Genomic DNA, 20,946 nt, shown 5'->3' with positions numbered 1-20,946 from the left:
GCCTGAGGCTGATGGTCACATCTCTGCAGTTGGCCTTTCCCATTCACAAGGGTTGGAAGGCAGACAGCAGGGGCTTCCTTGAGGCAGTGACCTAGAGAGGAATTGGCTGGGTAAGGAAAGATCTTGGGGATAACCAGCTAGGCCTGAGAATCCACGTGTAAGAAAAGCTCACATCTTTTAAGCCTTTGCCACACCAGGCTCTCTGCTGAGCAGTGTGCCTGTTTTATCTCTGTAAATGTTCACTGCAATCCCACGAGGCACAGCACTTTAGATCTAACCATTTCCATATTCTAAATGAAACCTAGGCTTAGAGAAGTTGGGTGGTTTTCTTGATACCGTACAACTAAGGAGGAACCCCGGTCTGTAGGTCTGTGTGCCCCAGATCACCTTTCTTTTCTTTTCTTTCTTTTTTTTTTTTTTTAAGATTTTATGTATTTATTTGACAGAGATCTCAAGTAGGTAGAGAGGTAAGCAGAGAGAGAGGGGAAGCAGGCTCCCTCTTAACCCACTGAGCCACCCAGGTGCCCCACCAGAGCCCCTTTCGTAAGTGCTCCCCTATACCCCTTGGTGAGTGCCAGCAGGCCTCTAGCAGCTAGGGGGAGCCCTGTATGAACCCAGTGGTCTGGGAGCCACAGATGAAGGATCCAGTCGCAGCCCCGCCCATTTGGAGGAGGAGCCAGCAGGGCAGCCACGTGGTGGTGGTGGTGGTGGTGGTGGAATATAAGGCTCATGTGATCTGTCACATGACAGCGGATCTCCAGAAAGGCAGCATGAGACTCCGAACCTGGTGAGAAATTAGGGGACCCCGGGAGGAGGGGATTATGTTGGAGGGTGGGAATACAGTGGCAGTCCGGCTCCCGCTGAAACCCGCCTGCCGCCTCTGCAGCTTCCTAGGGCTCCTTGCCCTCTTCGTCACCGGCAAATGCAGTTACAGCCCGGAGCCGGACCAGCAGCGGACGTGAGTTGACTTAGCACACACTGCCCCCTTCCCTAGGCCCTGTCCTGTGCCCACTCTCTTGGCCCAGACTCCCTCACCCCTTACCAGCTCCTGGTACCCACTCCACAGTCTTATCCCCAGGTTCCCAGGCTGAGTCCCCAATCATTCACCTCCTGTGAGCCGTATCTGCCTCTGGGATCCTACCCCAGGTCTCAGTCCCTAATCCTGAACCTTCCATGATTAATATTTCCCATCCCCACACTAACAAAGCCCATGTTCCTGACCTCTGACCCTGCAGATTGCCCCCAGGCTGGGTGTCCCTGGGCCGTGTAGACTCCGAGGAAGACCTGAGTCTCACTTTTGCCCTGAGACAGCAGAACGTGAAAAGATTGTCCGAGCTGGTGCAGGCTGTGTCGGATCCTGGCTCTCCTCATTATGGTGCCTATGGGAATAGGGATTGGGACTGGGAAGTGGGATGTTGTGAAAGGACCCCGGGCTGGGCTGACTGTGGGATGGCACACATAACGTTAAGGTCATGCTCTTGGTGCTGAGGAAGGTGGTGATACAGGGCAGTTGAATGGCTGTGACTCTCGAGCAGTTTCTGAATTTAATAAAAGGGATCTGGAAGTAAACTGTCCAAAACTCACTCAAATTCTTTCCTCCAAAACTTTTGACCTATGTTTATCAGGCTTGAAACCTGAAAGTTAAGAGCACAGGCTGTGAGAACAAACCTGGATTCAAATGCTGACTCTACTACTTGCAGACACATGGGAAGTAGTACCCAGTACAGATAGGTGCTCATTCCCCACCATCAAAACCACAATTGTTCCTCCTGCAGTCAGACTTCAGAACTCTCATTTCCAGTTCTGGCTCTCAAAGAGCCTTTGGAGTCATCTGCTTTTTACCATTGCTTGTAACCGCCCACTCATTTGTTTATTCTTGCACCCAGACTGCTGCCCAGTCCCCAGTGGTCCACCCCACTCCCCACTCTGCTCCCTACTCTGCTCTAAAACAGTGTTCTGTTCCAGTGGTCATGCTGGATGATGTCCCTCCCTTGCAAGAAGCCCTTCATGGTTGGGGGGGGCACTGGTATGTGTGTGAGAGGGCAGTCTCAGATTCACCCTGGAGCTGTGTACATAGCACTGTGCAGGAAAATAGTGACTCACCATCATGTTAAGCTTAAAATCAATAAGTATGAAGACTGGAACTGAATTAGATGTTACCTTATAATTGGTTCTAAAAGTTTGGAAAACTTTTACTCAGAAATAAACTTACGGAAAATTTTAATTTTTAACCTCATTTGTTGTTTATAATTATGGCAATACATGCTCTGATGCAGCATTTGCAACCTTCTGGCCTTTAGGGAAAATCCATATTTCTGGCCATGGCATTCACCTGCACAGCCTGCCTCTGTGCTAGAAAGTTTCCACTTATCCCTGATGACCCTGTTCCAGGGTCCCTGGGAAATCCCAATGTCTCCTGGTTGAGGTCCAAAATGAGCAACTTGGAAAAGCAATGAATGAAGGCAAGATCCTCTACTGAATTCCTGCAGGAAAATACCTGACCCTAGAGGATGTGGCTGAACTGGTCCGGCCATCACCACTGACCCTCCGCACAGTCCAAAAATGGCTCTTGGCAGCTGGAGCCCGGAACTGCCACTCAGTGACCACACAGGACTTTCTGACCTGCTGGCTGAGTGTCCGGTGAGACGGAAGGATTTCCCCATGGAGGGTACCAGTCATGTCATCGGGGAAACGAGTCACCCCAATGGGAGAGAGCTGAGAGCTGGTGGGAGCTTGTGGGTGAGAGAGAACAGGGAGATAAGGATGAGCAGTGATGCTCAGGTAGCTTCCTCTGCTCTGGTCTGTGGTTTCTGATCTCTGTTCTCTGATCTCTGACCTCCAGACAGGCAGAACTGCTGCTCTCTGGGGCTGAGTTTCATCGCTATGTGGGGGGACCAGCAGAGATCCATGTTATAAGGTCCCCACGTCCATACCAGCTCCCGAAGGCCTTGGCCCCTCATGTGGACTTTGGTAACACCCAGTGGGGTTGGTGGGTTTGAAGCAGGCAGAACCAGGGGCTGGAAAATTTTAGGTGCCATGGGGGCTTGGGGTGGGGTCAGTGGTAAAGTCGGGGTTGGAGTCTAAAAGATCTCCTTAAGCCTAACCCCTCCTCACAGTGGGCGGGCTGCACCGCTTTCCCCCCACATCATCCCTGAGGCAACGCCCTGAGCCACAGGTGTCAGGGACAGTTGGCCTGCACCTGGGGGTGACCCCATCCGTGATCCGTCAGCGATACAACTTGACAGCACAAGACGTGGGCTCTGGCACAACCAACAACAGCCAAGCCTGTGCCCAGGTGAGCTGGGCAGACACCTCCAGGGTCCTGACACCCTATCCAAGGTGCCTCTCCATGCTGGGCCTTGTTCTGTGACTCCTCCCCTGGGTCCTCACGTCCTATCTGGAATAGCGTCCTTGCCCTGACCTTGCAGCTGCATCCTCTGACCCATGATACCTGCTCTGATTCCTTCTGTAGTTCCTGGAGCAGTATTTCCATGAGTCGGACCTGGCCGAGTTCATGCGCCTCTTTGGTGGGAAGTTTGCGCACCAGGCATCAGTAGCCCGTGTGGTCGGACAACAGGGACGGGGCCGGGCCGGGATTGAGGCCAGTTTAGATGTGGAGTACCTGATGAGTGCCGGTGCCAACATCTCCACCTGGGTCTACAGTAGCCCAGGTACTGCCTAGGGAATTGGTGGGTGGGGAGACCGGTGGTGGTAAGTGGTGATCACTGCTCCCTCAAGGGAATCCCATAAGCTAGAGGGAGACCCTGGCAACCTTCCAAAGGACCGCCCTTGTGCTCCTCCCCTCACCCCAAATCCAGGCCGGCATGAGTCACAGGAGCCCTTCCTGCAATGGCTCCTGCTGCTCAGTAATGAGTCAGCCCTGCCACATGTACACACCGTGAGCTATGGAGATGATGAGGACTCCCTCAGCAGCGTCTACATCCATCGGGTCAACACGGAGCTCATGAAGGCAGCTGCTCGGGGTCTTACCCTGCTCTTTGCCTCAGGTGACCTCCTACGCTAAACTTAGACCTTAACTCACCAGGAGTTTTGACCCAACAGGGAGCCCTGTGATCTCCGACTTACGATCTGAACCCAATAGGGACCACTCATCTGACCTCTAAACTCTAATCTCTTGCAGTAATGACTAACTCTTGACTTCCATCTTTGACATCTGAACCCATATATCAAGCTCTGACCAATTAATCTGAGTGCTAAACTTGGTCTTTCTCCCAGGTGACAGTGGAGCTGGGTGTTGGTCTGTCTCTGGGCGACACCAGTTCCGTCCCAGCTTCCCTGCATCCAGGTAAGCACCCCAGCCTACCACTTAAGCTTCCCTGCATCCAGGTAAGCACCCCAGCCCACCACTTACCTGTGACCACCAGTCTTCCATCTATGGGTTCATGATCTGGAACTTTTGCCTTGGCGCCACCAGGTGCTTCTGTAGCTAAGACCTCAGTTTAACCAGCTCTGATTGCTGCATTCCCTTCTTCCTATAGGTCTAGGCCTCATGGCTTCTGAGTGGAATGCAGTTCCCAGGCATTTTAGTAGAAAATTTGGTGAATGTTCTGTAGACAAAAGTATACACTGTTACCTCAGGCCATGCCTTGAGGGCTCAGAATCTTAGTCTTCCCCATGTACCTGCTTCCCCACAGAGTCTAGCCCCTCTCTCAAGAGCTAGCTCATACTTAACCATCTCCATACATTTTGGAGGCCCCCTTGGGACCCATACAATCTGTGTTTTCTGCTCTCAGCCCCTATGTCACCACGGTGGGAGGCACGTCCTTCCAGAATCCATTCCGAGTCACAAGTGAGATCGTTGACTATATCAGTGGTGGTGGCTTCAGCAATGTGTTCTCACAGCCTTCATACCAGGTATGTATATGTGTTTGTGTGGATGGATGGGTGGGAGGGATCCTCGGTCAGCAGACAATACTCACTCAACAACATCTTTCAGGAGGAAGCTGTAGCCCAGTTCCTCAGCTCCAGTCCCCACTTACCACCATCCAGTTATTTCAATGCCAGTGGCCGTGCCTATCCAGATGTGGCTGCACTCTCTGATGGCTACTGGGTGGTCAGCAACAGCGTGCCCATTCCATGGGTATCTGGCACTTCGGTAAGAAATCAGCCTGGGTCCAAACCCCCTACTCAGAAACTATCCTCACCCTCTATAAGACCTTGTACCCAGAACCCCTGACTCCTCAGAGACCTCTGATCCTTTCAGACATCCCTCCCTCAAATCCAATCACTATGAACCCCTAACCTCCATTTATTCCTTCATTCTTGCAGGCCTCTACTCCAGTATTTGGTGGGGTCCTATCCCTGATAAATGAACATAGAATCCTCAATGGCCGTCCCCCTCTTGGCTTTCTCAACCCAAGGCTCTACCAGCAGCGTGGAGCAGGACTCTTCGACGTGAGTATGGAAGGGAAGGGTGTGCACATTTTTATGAATATGGGGAGTTCAAAGATGAACTTGAGGGCAGTTTTGATGGGGTACTGAAATGTAAATACAAGGTAAGGGGGCTTAGTCTGTTAGTGCTGGTATGGACAGGCCCAGGTCTGATGCCTGCCTTTTCCCTAGGTAACCCATGGCTGCCATGAGTCCTGTCTGAATGAAGAGGTGCAGGGACAGGGTTTCTGCTCTGGCCCTGGCTGGGATCCTGTGACAGGCTGGGGAACACCTAACTTCCCAGCTCTGTTGAAGACATTAATCAATCCTTGACCCTTTCCTGCTGGGAGAGTGAACCTGTCCCCTGCCCCATAGCTGGTGGCTTGGTCCCTTATTCTGCACTGTTGGAAGCCCTGCTGAACCTTCAACCATAGACTCCTGCAGACAGCTTATCCCCCTAACCCTAAAATGCTGTGAGCTTGACTTGACTCTCAACTCTACCCTGCTCCATCATGCTCAGGTCTCCCTACTCCTGCTTCATGTTTCTCTAATGATGCTGTAACTAGTATTGTTTGGGAGCCTCCCCACTCCCAACACCCTCCCCCAACCTTTTCTTCTTTCTCTTTTCAGCCAGGCTTTTTCTAAGAGTTGTCTATGCTGTTTCTCTTCATGTTGTCTCCTCGGTTTATTGCACCTTCTTCAGCTTTCAGGGCTTGACTTCTTTTCTGACCATTCCCACTTCCTCCTTCATTCCCTCTTCCTTTTTCTCTTTCTCTTCTTTCTCACTGAATGTTGGTATACTTCACTGCTTTATCTTTACCCTTCTGCTCTTTTCAATCTACCCAGAGTTTCCTGGAATAAATCAGTCACCTGTATCCACAGCTATCAACATCTCACTAAATCAGACTATTGGACAATGATTCCTCAAATACAAGGTGTATGATATTCAATACTTCATCTTCCTCCTTCCCAATTCCAGACCATGCTCTGGTGTTCCTTCTTGGCAAATGAGACTATGCTGCTTCCAATCAAGCCAGAAGCCCAAGTGTTACCCTAGACTCCCTATTCCTTCACTTTCCCCTTCCCACTACCACTGTCAATCAATAAGTCCTACTGATTTCACCTCTTAAATATATCTTTATCAATCCACAAGTCCTGCCAATTACATTTCCTAAGTATATCTAGAACTCATTTACTTTTCTCCATCTCTACTGCTACTAAATTAGCTTATTATTTTCTCTTCTCTGAATTGTAGGAGGCCCTTGAAAAGATGTCCTTACTTCCTGCATGCTCACAAAACCATTTTTCCAGAGTAAAATGCAAATCCCATCAGGTCATTTACTTAAAACCCTTCAAAGATTACTGATAAAGTTCGGGTTTTTGCTATGGCTCACAAACTTGATCCTTTCCTTGCTGTTTGTTCATGAGTAACAAATTGCTTATTCTCCCTTGTTCTCCCTCACCCTTCCTCCACTTCCCCACTTTCGCTTTTGCTTAAGATATTCTGTGCCCTTAACATGACCCCTGACTCCCTTTGCCTGTTTGGTTTCCAGGATTCTTTGAACACACCACTTTGGCTCTCTGCAGCTAGCTGATTTTTGTATAGCAGAAAATGATTTGGTATAGCAGAAAAATCCCAGATTTTTTCAAACCAAGCCTGTTTGATTCTTGGTTCTGATGTAGACTAGGAAAGAAAGTTGAAGAAGTCCATCTCCCTGAGTCTTTTACCTCCTCTGTTAAGTGGGAATATCAATACCTGCCTCTAACAATAATTAATAATAATTAAATGGAATGAAGTTGATAGAGTGCCTGACACAAAGAAGTAGGCAGCTGACGTTATGTCCCTTTCTCCTTTGCACTGCGTACTGTGTCTACCTCTAGTATTGTAACTCCAATCTAGTATTGAAAATGCCAGTTTACCTCTTTGCCTCCCTTTCCAAGACTGTTGGTGCCTAGAGGACTAGAATCTTGTCCTACTTAACTTTGTACTCCCAGGCCCTAGCTCAGGATTGGCAAATAGGAATTAAATAAATGTTTGTTGCGTTGAAAACCCCACCCTCCCTGGTGATTTTGCATATGTTGTTTACTCAAGCTGAAATACTTCCCTTCCTGTCTACAGCAGCACTGTTCGCTTCCCTGCTGTCACTTCTCCCGGCAGCTGGAGGGGAGTGGGGCTTTCGAACCCTTAAAAGGCTGAATAAGGGAACTAGAAAGGACGCAGACTGGCAGGCAACCTGTAGTTAAGGGGTGTCCCAAAAACAAGGTCTTTAAGCGCCAAGTTGGAAGACAAGCCCCAGACCTGCGGAAAAGCGTCTTAGACCTTGACGGTTCCCATCCTGGCGAAAAGGCTTAGCGGTATGGCCGCGTGGGAGACCGCCTGTCGGAGACACCTCACAGGCTGGTAAACAACCAGGAGACAGGAGACGCTAGAGGACAGCAAACACGGCGAGGGAGGGGCGAAGCGCGGAGCGTGTGACGTCACCCGTGGTGTGTGCGTAACGTGAGCGGAAGCGGAAGCGGCTCTGTTCGCCGCCTCTTCCACCGGCCCGATGAGCTGCAGCGGCTCCGGCGCGGACCCCGAGGCGGCGCCGGGCTCCGCTGCCTCGGCCCCGGGCCCGGCGCCCGCGGTCTCGGCCCCCGCAGCATTGCCCGCCGGCACCGCTGCGGAGAATAAGGCCAGCCCCGCGGGGACTGCAGGGGGACCTGGGGCTGGAGCTGCGGCAGGGGGCACGGGACCCGTGGCGGCGCGGGCCGGGGAGCCGGCCGAGCGGCGCGGGGCGGGTGAGGGCCGGGACGGGTGAGGGTGAGGGCAGCGCTAGGGCTGGGTCCAGTAGTGGGTGAGGGCAGAGGATTAGACCTAGCCGGGGCCCCGCATCTCCCACCTCCATGTCTGTCTGCTGGTTTTCCTCCAGCTCCGGTGTCGGCTGGCGGCGCGGCGCCCCCGGAGGGGGCCATGTCTAACGGGGTTTATGTACTGCCGAGCGCGGCCAACGGAGACGTGAAGCCGGTGGTGTCCAGCACGCCTCTGGTGGATTTCCTGATGCAGCTGGAGGATTATACGCCTACGGTGGGCTTCCTGCCTGAACAAGGCTATTGGCGCGCTGTCAGGCCAACTTTTCTGCTACACTGCCTGTATTTCCAGCCTCCTTTTGCACTTGCTCCCCTACTAGCTCTGCCCACCCAAACTGAGCTTCCTGAAAGCCAGGCCTTCCTCCATTTCCCTCCCCCTCTCAGCCCCTCAGTGCCCAGAGCAAATACTGACAGTCGTCTCATTGATCTCTCAGATTCCAGACGCAGTGACTGGTTACTACCTGAACCGTGCTGGCTTTGAGGCTTCGGACCCACGCATGTGAGTACAGTCTGGGTGGGTAGGTTAGAACCTTGAGTGCTAATGTGGTTTATTGTTCCATCTCCTTCTCACACTAGTTTTTTCTCTCTAGAATTCGGCTCATCTCGCTAGCTGCCCAGAAATTCATCTCAGATATTGCCAACGATGCCCTACAGCACTGCAAAATGAAGGGCACAGCTTCTGGCAGCTCCCGAAGCAAGAGCAAGGTGTGAGGGGAGGCTCATTGAATCAGTAATTACCTCCCACAGTGTCGGAGGTTTAATTGTCCTGAAATCTCTTTGGGGAAACTAAGTCCTAGGGGAGGTGAAAGACCTACTCAGGGTCACCCATCTGGGATTGAAATCTGAGATTCCTGAGCTCAGCTGGTGCTCTTCCCTCTTCCCTCAGGACCGCAAGTACACTCTAACCATGGAGGACTTGACCCCTGCCCTCAGCGAGTATGGCATCAATGTGAAGAAGCCGCACTACTTCACCTGAGCCACCCAACCTAAATGTACTTGTCTGTCCCCTTGTCCCCACACCAGCCTGTTTTCATAATAAACTTTATTGTGACAGGCAGGGCTGGTCCCTCCCATGCTGGGAGATACCGTGTGGCAAGTGACAAAGCTCTGAGCCTAGCCCCTTTGGGGGCTGCAGTGGTAGGGATGGGGGCAGGGGATGGGCCCCATGGCTGGGGTAGTACCATGACTGGAAGCAGAGGAGGCAACCAGAAGCCTGCTGCTTTGGGGAGACATACTCCCCTAACCGTGTCCTGACATCTCTGGAGTTTAGGCAAGGGCTTTCCAGCTCTACTTGTCCTGCATCTTCTCCAGGATAGGCACAATCATGTCAAATTTAGGCCGCTTAGCAGGGTCTTCATTCATGCAGATCTTCATGAGCTTACACACATGGGGGGAAATGCCTGGTGGGATAGTAGGCCGAAGGCCTTCCAGTGCCACCTGCAAATACAGGAAAAAACAAAATGGGTTTCAGAACTTGAATATCCTGTGGGGAGAGGCCTCTCTAGTCCTCAGGACAGGATTACTGCATATTTGAACAAATATGGGAAGAGCCCAGCCCTGCTATAGTTATTGTCGTCACCACCACCATTCCCCCAACACAAGTACATACAGTTGTGCTCTCACCTTCATTCCAATCTCCATGTTGGAGAGGTCAGCAAAGGGTACCTCCCGTGTCACCAGTTCCCACAGAAGCACTGCAAAACTCCACATGTCTGCTGAGCGTCTGTTTGTATCTTCAGGCTTCTTCTGCAGTGCTGGAGGAACAGGACTTAACTGTTCCAGCTGCCTGTCCTGTCTCTGCCCCCTTCCATTACTACTGAGCTGGCCCTTCTCCACCTCCCAACATGATGCCCTCACTCACCTTCAGGGGCCACCCAGGCAGGTGCATACATGCGCCCAGGGCATTGGAAGGAGAACTTGACGTCGGCCATGCTGATTCGGGCAGTCATGTCCTCATCAATCTGAGGAAGAGAAGATAGATAATGTGGAAGGAGGTAAGTCCTATTCTAGACAGGGAAAGGGGGCTGGGGGCCTGGGCCAGGAAGGAAGTGTGACCTCACCATTACACTACGGCTATTGAGTGCATGTCGTGGGATGAGGGGCTCTAATGTGTGTAGGAAGGCCATGCCCCTTGCCATGTCCAACGCGAACTTCACAGCCTGGCTCTGGTCCACAACAAAATCTAAAGAGGCAAGAGTCAAAAGAGTTTGGGGAGGCTCATACACCCTGCCCCCATCCCATGAGATTTGGTATCCCCTACTCACTGGTGCCTTCATGTAATACATTGTACAGGGATCCATATGGCATCCAGTGTGTGATGAGGGTGGGGTGAGGAGCAGGTGGAGACTGACAGGCACCTAGCACTGGGAGCACATTTGGATGCGAGAAAATCCTAGAAGAGGGAGAGTATCCCTAGCTGAGATCAGCATAAAAGATCTCCCTTTGGGTGCTAGTCAGGGTTCCTTGGAACCAGCAGCTTCCCGTTTAGGCCTTGCCCCACCTGAGACGGGGACACTCCTCGTTGAAGTCCCTGCTCTTCCTTGTACTCCAGTCTCGAACCTTTAGCACCTTCACGACGATGTCATTGCCCTGCCAACGGCCCTTCCATAGCTGAGAGACAGGTAAGGGTTAGGAAGCTTTAACTAAGGCCACTGCTTTCTTGTCCGCTAACTGGAAGAAAAACTTTAAAAAGGTGCAGGGCAGGTAATTTGTAGGGGATTGGGGAGGGAGGGCCAAGAAAGGCAGGGTCACCTCTCCAGAGTGATTCTCGTTGAGCTTTGCCAAAAAGTTGAGCTGTTTGTAGTCAATGCCGGAGTGTTTGTTCAGAGTCCCATTTCCTGAGAATGTGCACAGGTCAGGTACCCAAGCTTCACCTAACCCAGCTCCAACAGCCCAGGGTTACTCCCTCGACCATCCCTCCCCTTACAACTGACTCACGGGGCCGAGTGCGGGTGGTTCCCTTCCAGAAAGTGTCCTTGTATGGAATACGGTTAAGGTTCTGGCCCATCTTCTCTGCCCGCTCTGGGGAAGAAAAACAGCTTTGGCCCCAGCTGTAGTACGGAGCGAGGAGATAGGCAGGGACAAGACAGGATACGAACTGGAGTTGGGGGACAGACCTCGGAGGAGCTCTCTCAGGGGTGCCTTGGCTTTGTCCACAGGCATCTCTCCATACTTGTTACAAATGCTGACAAGAGCCCCATTAGCCACCAGGTCCTGGAACGAAAAGGTGGTTGTGACGACGGGCTCTGCTACCTCCCTGGCAATCACAATCAACCATCAATACAGATATAGTACCAGATCTGAGTGTCAAATATTCAGCAATACTTACAGAATGGATTGAAGGTTCTAGAATCTCCCATTCAGGCTGAGACGTTGCTACCCACCCATCCCAGGTCTCAGGGCTTTGGTACTCACCTCTGCAACCTGATCTTGGCCCCAAAAACAGGCATAGTGCAGGGGCACGTTTCCATGCTCATTCACTGCATTGATGTCAGCTTTATACTGCAAGAGCTGGTCCCCATGGCCAAGTAGAAGAGGCAGAAGACAGAGGGGAGATGAGAGTTGAGGTGTGTAAGGAGGGAGAAGAGTACACATAATGCTTGTGACTGACTTCCAGACATGTATGTAATGTATGTGACAGAACATTCATGCATACCTTCTGCACAATATCACGGTGTCCATGACTGGCTGCCAGGTGCAGGGGGGTGTCATCCCCACGGTTCATCACATTGATTCGTGCCCCCCGCATGATCAGCATCTCAACCACAGCTGAACGGCCCTCTCGGCAGGCCCAGTGCAAGGGGGAGAAGCCATGATCATCCCTTTGAGGAAGAGACAATGGTCATTGATCTGGAGGTGGGGCAAAGGCTTTGATACAGAAAAAACTGATAGTCATTCTGAAAAATCTCCCTAGAAACCTTGCCTGTCCAGGATTCTGATTCTCATTCATGCCAGCAACTCCCAAAGCCATCCGATTAAGACCTTCAAAGGTCTTCAGACCCCTGAGCTTCAAACCTAACCAACTACCACCTGAAATCTCAACAAATACACATGATTCACTGTCTTCATCAACATCTCCCACTAGCCTTTTTTCCTTGGCATGCCCTATCTCATTAAATGGTAGCATTTTATCTGGTTTCCTCTGCATTCCTTTTGCAACATCTGTTGGTCCTTTTTGTTTCCAATGCATTTCATATGCCCCTAATACACTACTTGTGGCACTGGATTGTAAACATCTTAATGAGCTGTCTTGTCTGCTAGACTGAATTTTTGAGAGAATGGATTAACAGAAGTTGTTTAGTGCATGTTAATACAAGGGAGGGTGTTTGGAGAAGGAAAGCCACAACTCATGGGAGAAGAAGCAAGCTTACTGATTGGCTCTGTACTGAAACCTAAGATCTAAAAATGGACTGGCGTTAAAATAATGTTTTGGAAGGGTTTATAAGGAAAAAGGAATACTTTTGATAAGTCATTACTAATGAGACAGATATCAAATGAGGATTTGGTTTGGTAAAACAGGATTCCTCCACTCAAGCAGTCTTGAGTCCCAGAAAACAGGAATATAAGAGTGACTTCTTTAGAAAGAAAACTGACTTTTCCCCTGCCAAGGACACATATTTTCTAAAGTAAAAGAGCTGTACAAAGAAAAAAGAAGAAGAAAACACTTGGTGGGAGTTGGGCCTGCCTGACAGCCTGGGGCCATAAAAGGAAATTCCCTCCAGTCTGGTGTGTGTGAGGATCCAAGGGGCGGGACAGGGGGACGGTCTGTGGTCTGAGACCGCAGCCTCCGGATGCCTTAGTGTTGCGGTCACTTCCCTTGTGGGGGCTCTAGTTATGGCCTGAAACAGATCAGGGGTCTGACTGCTGCAGGCCATCCAGATGTCCTCCTCCCCCAGGAGATGGGTGTGTGTATGTGACCTTTAATGACTTCCCTCCACAGCTGCCCTCATCTGCTCACTTAGAGATAGCTGAAAGCTTTCCTGGAAGGTTAGCCCCACCTCCCCCTCTCTGAAGCAACCATCCCCTACTTATCAGTGAGTTTTGCCTCTCAGATCTTTAATTTGTGCCCTGGTTTATCAGTTTCCTGCAGTCTGTGGCATAAGCAGGCCAGTGCCTGAGGGCAAAAATAAGAGCACAGGGTTCCACTCACTGTCAGACTGCCTGTCACCTCAGGGCCACAGACTATATTCCCAAAGAGTCCTGGAGGGAGTTTACCCCACCTCATATCCAGCATATACCTGCTTGGGCCCCCAAAGCCTTTCCCCTCAAACCAGCTCCAAAGACGTCCAGTTTAATGCCACCTCTTCACCTTTTGGCACTAAAGAGTTTTATAAAATGCAAGTTCCCCTGGACAACTTCACCTAAGCCTTTATAACCCTACCAACAAAGTAAGAGTGCTATCTTTATCTGAGCACCCTTTGAAGAATTATTAAAGAATTAAAGAAATTATAAATATATGAAAAATGGGAAAAAGTGACCAGGAATTACAGAGGAATAGCATAAAGGCTAATGAGAACCTGTAGAAGTCTAGATGAAGATGACAGGTGATCCTTACCCCCTCAAACCTAAAAACTGAAGAAATAAAATTAAAAACCACCATCCTGAATCATCAGCATCACTACTGCTTTTCTTGCTTGTCTCAGCTGACCTTAAAGAACTTGCCTACATTCACTATTTCCGCATCTCCCATTCAACCCACCACCACACTGTTGCCTTGAGGGCTGGCATGGGCCTCTAGCATAGGAGGTGTCCACAATACTTTAAATGAAGGAACCAGTGTTGTCTGGTTTCTTCAACTGTTTTCCTCTACAGCAGGCTTCACAAAGATCATCAAATACATTATTAATTATAAATTCAGAAGTTACTTTAAAGTGCTAAAGTTCTTTAACTCATCAACAGCCTATCCTACTGTTGACCACTCCCCCTTCGTTGAAACATTCACTTCTCTGAGCTTTACTAACATCTTTTCCTGTTTCTCCTGCAACCCCCAGTTGCACCTTTTCAGTCTTGCAGGCTTCTCATCCCCTCTCTGTCACACCCATGTCTTCAGGTATCATCTATATGCTAAAATCTCCCAAATCTGGGTCTCCAAGTCAGATCTCTCTCCTGAAATCCGAATCTGCTTAATCAACAACCTACTCAACGTTTCCACTCAACTGTACAGTCACTTTAACGTGTCACAGCAGCAGTCATCATCCTTCAGCCATGTCCAACTCAGTAAAAGCAACCACTATCTACCTAAGAGTCTGAGCCAGAACCCCGGTCATCATCTTTGCTTCCACACTTCCCACACCAAGTCTCATCAATTCTTTATTCTGAAGATTTCAGGAATCCAATCACTTCCTTCTTTTTAGATCGGCCCCCATTCTAGTCTAAGGCATCACCACCTCTGGCACAGACCAAGCAACTGCTTCTCCAAATGGCCGCCTGCTCTTGAGAAGGTATCCAAGATGACACTTAAATGGACAATCTCATCATATAGCAGGCCTTTAAACTCTTGTTCTTAGAATAATAACCTTATTATAGTATAAATACCCTTGCATGATCTGGTGGGCTCTTGCAGCAGACCTCTCCAGTCTTATCTTCCGTGGTTTACCATTAGTACCCAATGCTTCAGCCCACAGAAGCCCATAGAAGTCTTCTATCCTCCAGCCATATGGACCTGTAGACAATTCCCAAACACTCCATTCTCTGTCTTGTCTCCTAGCTTTCGCCCATGCAGTTCACTGAGGCTGGAAAGCTCTCTGCAGCCCGTGCCTGTGAAACTCTTACTGAGCAGTCAAGATTCATCAGGAACACAGCTTCCTCTGTGGAGACCCTCTGCCCCCCACAGGCTGTGCTTTGCATTCGTAGTCCTGGGTAGTAAAGTCAGCCGCCCCAGCCAACGTGAACACCCCACATCGCGGAGAGGAGCAGTATTTGCCCTTCTCACCCACCAGCCACTTCAGCTCACCCCTGGTTGAGGTCGTTCTCCGTGTTGTCCAGCCACAGGCGAACGGCCACCGCGTTGCCCTCCCGGCACTGAGTGAAAATGTCGTCCATAGCAGCGTCCCGGCGCTGAGTCCCCTAGATTGGGGAAGCCTGCGGACTGTGAAGGGATCCACGGAAGGCGGGGTGAAACCCGAAAGCTTTGTCCCTTACCGGAGATAAGGGGGTGGGGGTCTCCCGCTGCCTCCCCGGCTAGTGGAGGTCTGGGAAGGAGTTCGGCTAGGCGGGATGATCCCTGTGTCCCCTGGGCGCGAGGGTAAGGCGGATCCGCGCGAGGTAGAAGGTGATTAGGAAGTAGAGTCCCCTGAAGGGGTGTCGGCGAACAAGCTCGGGGACCCTACCCGAGAACAGACCTGGGGGGAGGGGGAGTTCAGGCGCTCTATACCCTGAGAAAGGCGATCGGGGGTCCTTCCCGGGGATGGCCCTCGTTCCCTACTCGGTATTCGGGCCGAGTAAAGGCTGACGGTTGGCAGGGATCGAGCCTTAGGGAAGGGCACGGGTGCTCCCGCACTCACCGGGACTCAGGCTGGAGGAGCCTTCTTCGGGGAACTCCCGTCCGGCCGCGCCCGCCGCCCGGCCCCGCCCCTGGCCCTCTCTGGCCAGCGCGGGTCCCCATTGCTCCCGCCCTCTCGCCTTCCTTGCCCTTCTAGCCAGCGGTACCTAAACTCGATGATTTCCGGCGCCGCGCCGGCCACTCTAGCCACACAAATCTTCACTCTTTGGTTTCCGGCTCAGTTCCGGCTGCTCTGCGCGCCAGGGTTAGTAGAGACACGCTGTGCACATGGAAAGGCGTGTGGACGCGGGGATTTCGCCTACCGCACCAGCATGTTTGAGGAGCCCGAGTGGACCGAGGAGGCCCCAGTAGCCACGGACCTCCGGCCTGTAGCCTCACGGCCTCTGCCCGCCTCAGCCTCGCAAATCAAGGTGAGCGGCCCTGCGCGGAGCTCTTCCAACCGAGAAGCTTACCCTGGTGGATCCGGGCACTGGGGCTCGCTGTGTGTGTGTCTGTGTGTGTGTGTGTGTGTGTGTGTGTGCACGCGCGCGTTGGAGCGGGGGGCGCCTGCGGCCAACAGAAGACCCGACTAAGTGAAAGCTGTTGAGTAGAAGTCAGTGACGTGAGGATGAATTATTGGACGCGAAAAGCACGTGCAGAGGCCCTGGGGGGAAGAAAGCATGTCCTGTTGTTAGGGTCACCCACACAATTATCCGTGTGGTTGGAGCACAGAGGGTATGCTATTGAATTTGGGGAGGTTGAAGTTTTGCATATTTTAACAATAGAAGCCAATAAAATGGTTTTAGCAGGGGAATGATTTCTTAAGATTTGCATTTTGGAAAAGTCCTTGGTTTCAGTGTGGAGATTGGATTGGAGAGATTAAGAGTGAATGACAGTGAAGGATTTGATCAGCACTACCGTTCTAAAGCAGTAGTGCAGAGTGGGTACTGATAAGTCCAGGTTAAGTGCCTGGCCTAGGACCTCCCAACAGGACTTCAATCCAGAAGGCCTTCCAGACAAGAGACCTTCTCCTTTAAGCCTTTGCAGATGTGAGGGCTGCTGTACTTCTCAGGCTCTTCCACCTTTCAGTCAGCATCCAACAAGGAATCCGCCTGCTTTTTCCCGTCCTCTTCATCCCGTCAACCCACTGCTATAATCTGTGCCACTGGCCTTTCCATCTGCAGCTTGTCCCTTTCCACTTATTCTCTATACCACAGCTAGACTCCTCTTAAGTGCACACCTGTGATCTTGTCACTCTTGTTTTCAGAAACATCTAGCTTTTATAGAAAGATATAGAAAGTTGCAGGCAAAAGCCTGAGATGGTTGGAACTCCTGCTGCCTTGTGGCCTTACCACATTCCCCTGGGAAACTCCGCTTTCTCATCTGCAAATTGAAGAAGTGAGGTGGGTGGTTTCTCTGCTCTCCAGCCTCCCAGAGTTTGAGATGGTGACTTAAAAGTTGTTCAGGGTCTGGCAGGCTTCATGACAAGCTAGAGAAGTTAACTAAGAATAATCTAGATGCTTCCGCCAGCATCTGAATCAGGTCTCCATCTCTGCCTTCTTATTCTCCAGGCCCCATCTATTTACCTCACCCCTTTCTCTCAGGGCTCTAAGCACCGTCAGCTCTTGGCTACTTTACGGGCCCTGGAGGCAGCATCTCTTCCCCAGCAATACCCCAGCCTGCCTGACAGTGACTCTGAGGAGGATGTGGTGGAAAGGAAGAAAAAACGCCTGAAAAAGGCCTCATCTGCTGGTGCTTCTGTTGACGTAGAGAAGAAGAGGAAGAAGAAATGTCAAAAACAGGGTCCACCTGGCAGTGACTATGAAGAAAAGGAAGAAAAAGGGAAGAAGAAGTGCCTCAGAGGAATTCTGAATGCCAGTGACCCGGCTGAAGAACAGAAGAGAAAGAGGAAGTGCCAGAAACAGGCTCCCTCAAACCCCGCCCAACATGTAGACAAGGATAACAAAACAGGTACTAGTGGATTTGTATATGTGTGTGGGATGGGGGGGGGGGGGCATCAGCTGATCGGATACATGGCACAGGTTACCTGCCACCATTAGGTTTGGGGTTAGTCAGTAAGAAGTGTTTTCATCCAGGCCATAGTCTCTTTCTCAAGGACAGGGATTGGTCAGGATGATTGCCAAACCTCAGAATGCAGGGGCTGTTGCCCCGAATATGCTCTCTCTTCTCCCTCTGTTCAGGTTCCAAAGCTTGGAAGAGTACTGCTACAAATAATCAATCCAAGCCGAGTCCTGGCTCCACTTCTGCCAACCCCCCCCAGACCTTGAGTCGCAAGCAGTGGCGGAACCGGCAGAAGAACAAACGTAGACATAAGAACAAATTTCGGCCACCTGACCAGGCTCCAGCCACAGTGCCCACAGAGGAGACAGAGATGCCTCCTGCCCCCAGCCCAGATAATCATGAGGATCGGGCAGGGGCGCTACGAGCCCGCATGGCACAGCGGCTGGATGGTGCCCGATTTCGCTACCTCAATGAACAGCTATACTCAGGGCCTAGCAGTACTGCGCAGCGTCTCTTCCAGGAAGACCCTGAGGCCTTTCTCCTCTATCACCGTGGCTTCCAGAGCCAAGTGAAGAAGTGGCCACTGCAGCCAGTAGACCGCATCGCCAAGGATCTTCGCCAGCGGTGAATGGGGGTTGGGCACTCTGAGAAGCAATGTGGGTCAGTCATAGTTCAGGCTAGACCAGTGAGTGATCCCTCCCCTCCACTCCCAGGCCCGCGTCCCTGGTGGTAGCTGACTTTGGCTGCGGGGACTGCCGCCTGGCCTCAAGTATCCGGAACCCTGTGCACTGCTTTGACTTGGCCTCTCTGGACCCCAGGGTCACTGTGTGTGACATGGCCCAGGTAAACCCTTCTATCTCTCTCTGTATCTGGCCTATGCTCTAGACCCAACCCCAATGTGCTAATCTCTAATGCTCCCTCCCTTTATGCGCCCCCCATTCTAGTGTCTGGTGCTAGCAATCAGTGCAGAATTAATTAATTAATTAATTAATTTCTAAAAAATATTTGTGGGTTTTTTGTTTTTTTTTAAGATTTTATTTATTTGAAAGAGAGCACAAGTGGAGGGAATAGCAGAGGGAGAGGGAGAACCAGACTTCCCCTTGAGAAGGGAGCCCAATGTGGGGCTTATTAGTCCCTGGGATCATGACCCTAAGCCAAAGGCAGACACTTAACTGACTGAGCCACCCAGGCATCCCTCAGTGCTGGATTTCTGCTACCCATGTTGTACGCTTTGTACAGTTTTCCCACTCTTTACAGGTGCCTCTGGAGGATGAATCTGTGGATGTGGCTGTGTTCTGCCTTTCACTGATGGGAACCAACATCAGGGACTTCCTAGAGGAGGCAAATCGTGTGCTGAAACAAGGGTAGGTGCTCCCAGCACACAGATGTGTGTATATGTGTACAGGTATATGTCTGCATTTACACAGAACTTCTCACTTTTTTCTCAGGGGTCTCTTGAAAGTGGCTGAAGTCAGTAGCCGGTTTGAAGATGTTCGGACCTTTCTGGGGGCTGTAACCAAACTGGGCTTCAAGGTCATCTCCAAGGTGAGGGCCCCAAGAAGTCTTCCTATTTTTGTCTCATTTGGTCTTTTTTAGGGTAATGATGTTAAGGAAAGAGGCCATACACACAGACACAGATGTTTGCTCTTTGAAGGCATGACACATGGGAGAGTCCTGGGAACCTTTCTGAGCAAGGGCGGGGCATGTACAGAGGTGTTTTGAGGAGCTGGGGTGAAGATTTGGAGCTCACTAGGTCTTTTCTACCCCTAGGATCTTACCAACAGCCACTTCTTCTTGTTTGACTTTGAAAAGACTGGGCCTCCTCGGGTAGGGCCCAAGGCTCAGCTCACAGGCCTGAAGCTTCAGCCATGTCTCTACAAGCGCAGGTGACCTCTGGGCCCGCCTTGAAAGAGGAGGCAAGTCTTGAACTCCAGGCTCAGAACTCGGAAGACTATATCCAGCAAGTCACTGACCCAGGGACTGGTATATCCCTTTTGCCGTCCCAAGACTAATGTGTGATTAAATCCCCTGGTTCAGCCCCGCTCTATCGAAGGCTTCTTGGTTGTGAGAAGCATAAAATCACTTGGGCTAGCTAAAGAGTAAGGAGTTTACTGTGAAAATACAAGGGTATCTGGGAATTCGGGTTCCTCCAAATGTGGGAACTAGCTGGTTTGAAATTCAGGGCATCTCTGGGTTTGCTCCTCTTTCCATCTCTCAGGAGCCACAGGGACTTTCTGCCCTGGCATCTCTCTTCTCATCTCCCATCTGCTGAGAAAATCTATAGCCAGGGCTGGGTGTGTAAGAGGTGCTCAATAAACCATAGCTATGGCTGTGATGTTTTGTAAGCCTTACTATTTTCTTAAGTCCTTCCCTAGGTAAGGTTGGAGGTCAAAGAGTGAAGAATGGATTTCTTGACTGAGGAATACTCTGGGAGAGCTCAAGATGGACCTTTCAACAGCCTTCATTTCACAGGGTATTTAGAGAATACTGATAAGACTTTGAGTTGTTCTGGAGGATGGTGGTAAGAGAGCTGGGTTTCTTCATAAATAACAACTGGTTGATATCATGGTAGGCTGGGGGATTGGGCTGTCCATTAGTAAGCACGAGGGTCTGTTTGTTGTGTCCAGCTTATAGTGGGCCCAGATCACCATGTCCTGGGAAAGCTATGGGCAAGGAATGCTGGTGTTAGGAAAATGCACTGGGATGATAGACCCTTGGCCTCTCCTGGAAAGTATCTGCCATGTCCCGGTATAAAGATGTAGCATCTTACCTATTTGGAAGGGCAAAAACAGTGCTCACTGAGACACAGCTTCCAGGGCTCTGAGCCAGTCAGATGCCTCTGGTGAGGGGATCTAGCTTCGAGGTAGGCTGTGGACTGGAGGGCATGTTTGGAGGCTAGGCAGTGTGCCACAGTGTCTTCGCATGTGCTCTTCTGTCTGCTGAATACTCACCTGATTAAGTCTTACTCATCATAGCTTAGGTTTTCCTACTCTACTGCTCCTAAAGCAGAGTTAATTTCTTCATCTACATTCTTCGAATTGCATTGTGATTGCTTTGCACATTAGGCAGCGGTCTTTTCAAGTGATATTTATCTTTGTATTCCCAGAGCTTGTTGGTGACGTGGTAGAGTAACAGGGTTTAGCTGAGTGGGACTGACGAGAACAGGTATTGCAGGAACGCAGGCTCAGGGTACAAGATGTGGG

General features: G+C 50.8%; 4 protein-coding genes and 1 long non-coding RNA gene across 8 annotated transcripts; 4 read left to right on the top strand and 1 right to left on the bottom strand.

The window, feature by feature from the left end:
• The first annotated feature begins 689 nt into the window (after positions 1–689).
• TPP1 (tripeptidyl peptidase 1) lies at positions 690–7,446 on the top strand. The gene is made up of 13 exons (XM_032358915.1): positions 690–787; positions 887–958; positions 1,236–1,375; positions 2,490–2,640; positions 2,843–2,970; positions 3,117–3,295; positions 3,473–3,671; positions 3,819–4,007; positions 4,237–4,306; positions 4,755–4,875; positions 4,958–5,116; positions 5,290–5,415; positions 5,584–7,446. Exons 1-13 carry the CDS (start codon positions 744–746, stop codon positions 5,722–5,724), a joined length of 1,719 nt encoding a protein of 572 aa, XP_032214806.1. The 5' UTR covers positions 690–743; the 3' UTR covers positions 5,725–7,446.
• A 454-nt stretch (positions 7,447–7,900) lies between these two features.
• Positions 7,901–9,298, top strand: TAF10 (TATA-box binding protein associated factor 10). Its single transcript, XM_032358921.1, has 5 exons — positions 7,901–8,172; positions 8,304–8,458; positions 8,676–8,740; positions 8,832–8,946; positions 9,128–9,298. Exons 1-5 carry the CDS (start codon positions 7,941–7,943, stop codon positions 9,215–9,217), a joined length of 657 nt encoding a protein of 218 aa, XP_032214812.1. The 5' UTR covers positions 7,901–7,940; the 3' UTR covers positions 9,218–9,298.
• On the bottom strand, positions 9,269–15,854 carry ILK (integrin linked kinase). 3 transcript variants are annotated; one of them, XM_032358919.1, is made up of 13 exons: positions 15,744–15,854; positions 15,194–15,328; positions 11,897–12,062; positions 11,656–11,751; positions 11,358–11,454; positions 11,179–11,262; positions 10,993–11,078; positions 10,742–10,851; positions 10,506–10,633; positions 10,302–10,423; positions 10,103–10,202; positions 9,865–9,995; positions 9,269–9,678 (listed from the first exon to the last, which is right to left on the bottom strand). In XM_032358919.1, the coding sequence occupies exons 2-13, from the start codon at positions 15,280–15,282 to the stop codon at positions 9,529–9,531; spliced, it is 1,359 nt and encodes a 452-aa protein (XP_032214810.1). In that variant the 5' UTR covers positions 15,283–15,328; positions 15,744–15,854; the 3' UTR covers positions 9,269–9,528. The 3 variants fall into 3 exon arrangements, with proteins under 3 accessions (XP_032214810.1, XP_032214811.1, XP_032214809.1); XM_032358920.1 differs by having other exon boundaries at positions 9,505–9,678; positions 15,194–15,306; positions 15,744–15,832; XM_032358918.1 differs by lacking the exon at positions 15,744–15,854 and adding an exon at positions 15,614–15,727 and having other exon boundaries at positions 9,505–9,678.
• LOC116599184 lies at positions 10,126–12,371 on the top strand. The gene is made up of 2 exons (XR_004289268.1): positions 10,126–10,235; positions 12,155–12,371. It is a non-coding gene; the product is annotated as an uncharacterized LOC116599184 (long non-coding RNA).
• RRP8 (ribosomal RNA processing 8) lies at positions 15,826–20,088 on the top strand. Of its 2 annotated transcripts, none has more exons than XM_032358917.1 (7): positions 15,826–16,152; positions 17,326–17,692; positions 17,923–18,367; positions 18,457–18,586; positions 19,001–19,107; positions 19,192–19,288; positions 19,514–20,088. In XM_032358917.1, the coding sequence occupies exons 1-7, from the start codon at positions 15,898–15,900 to the stop codon at positions 19,631–19,633; spliced, it is 1,521 nt and encodes a 506-aa protein (XP_032214808.1). In that variant the 5' UTR covers positions 15,826–15,897; the 3' UTR covers positions 19,634–20,088. The 2 variants fall into 2 exon arrangements, with proteins under 2 accessions (XP_032214808.1, XP_032214807.1); XM_032358916.1 differs by having other exon boundaries at positions 17,293–17,692.
• Positions 20,089–20,946: the final 858 nt, after the last annotated feature.

Source organism: Mustela erminea, chromosome 9 (assembly GCF_009829155.1).
Source record: "Mustela erminea isolate mMusErm1 chromosome 9, mMusErm1.Pri, whole genome shotgun sequence".
Lineage (NCBI taxonomy): Eukaryota > Metazoa > Chordata > Mammalia > Carnivora > Mustelidae > Mustela > Mustela erminea.
The sequence above is the reverse complement of the archived record's forward strand: the minus strand, read 5'-3'. Positions and strand labels throughout refer to the sequence as shown.

Excerpts from the sequence above, each read along its gene's own strand:
- TPP1 (XM_032358915.1), top strand. The coding sequence starts at position 744 with ATGACAGCGGATCTCCAGAAAGGCAGCATGAGACTCCGAACCTG. Across the intron at positions 2,641-2,842 it reads ACCTGCTGGCTGAGTGTCCG|ACAGGCAGAACTGCTGCTCT; the intron begins GTGAGACGGAAG and ends TCTGACCTCCAG. Across the intron at positions 3,296-3,472 it reads ACAGCCAAGCCTGTGCCCAG|TTCCTGGAGCAGTATTTCCA; the intron begins GTGAGCTGGGCA and ends TTCCTTCTGTAG.
- TAF10 (XM_032358921.1), top strand. The coding sequence starts at position 7,941 with ATGAGCTGCAGCGGCTCCGGCGCGGACCCCGAGGCGGCGCCGGGCTCC. Across the intron at positions 8,459-8,675 it reads TGGAGGATTATACGCCTACG|ATTCCAGACGCAGTGACTGG; the intron begins GTGGGCTTCCTG and ends TTGATCTCTCAG. Across the intron at positions 8,741-8,831 it reads GAGGCTTCGGACCCACGCAT|AATTCGGCTCATCTCGCTAG; the intron begins GTGAGTACAGTC and ends TTTTCTCTCTAG.
- ILK (XM_032358919.1), bottom strand. The coding sequence starts at position 15,282 with ATGGACGACATTTTCACTCAGTGCCGGGAGGGCAACGCGGTGGCCGTT. Across the intron at positions 10,203-10,301 it reads TCAATAGCCGTAGTGTAATG|ATTGATGAGGACATGACTGC; the intron begins GTGAGGTCACAC and ends TCTCTTCCTCAG. Across the intron at positions 9,679-9,864 it reads ACATGGAGATTGGAATGAAG|GTGGCACTGGAAGGCCTTCG; the intron begins GTGAGAGCACAA and ends CTGTATTTGCAG.
- RRP8 (XM_032358916.1), top strand. The coding sequence starts at position 15,898 with ATGATTTCCGGCGCCGCGCCGGCCACTCTAGCCACACAAATCTTCACT. Across the intron at positions 17,693-17,922 it reads AGACAAGGATAACAAAACAG|GTTCCAAAGCTTGGAAGAGT; the intron begins GTACTAGTGGAT and ends CCCTCTGTTCAG. Across the intron at positions 19,108-19,191 it reads AATCGTGTGCTGAAACAAGG|GGGTCTCTTGAAAGTGGCTG; the intron begins GTAGGTGCTCCC and ends CTTTTTTCTCAG.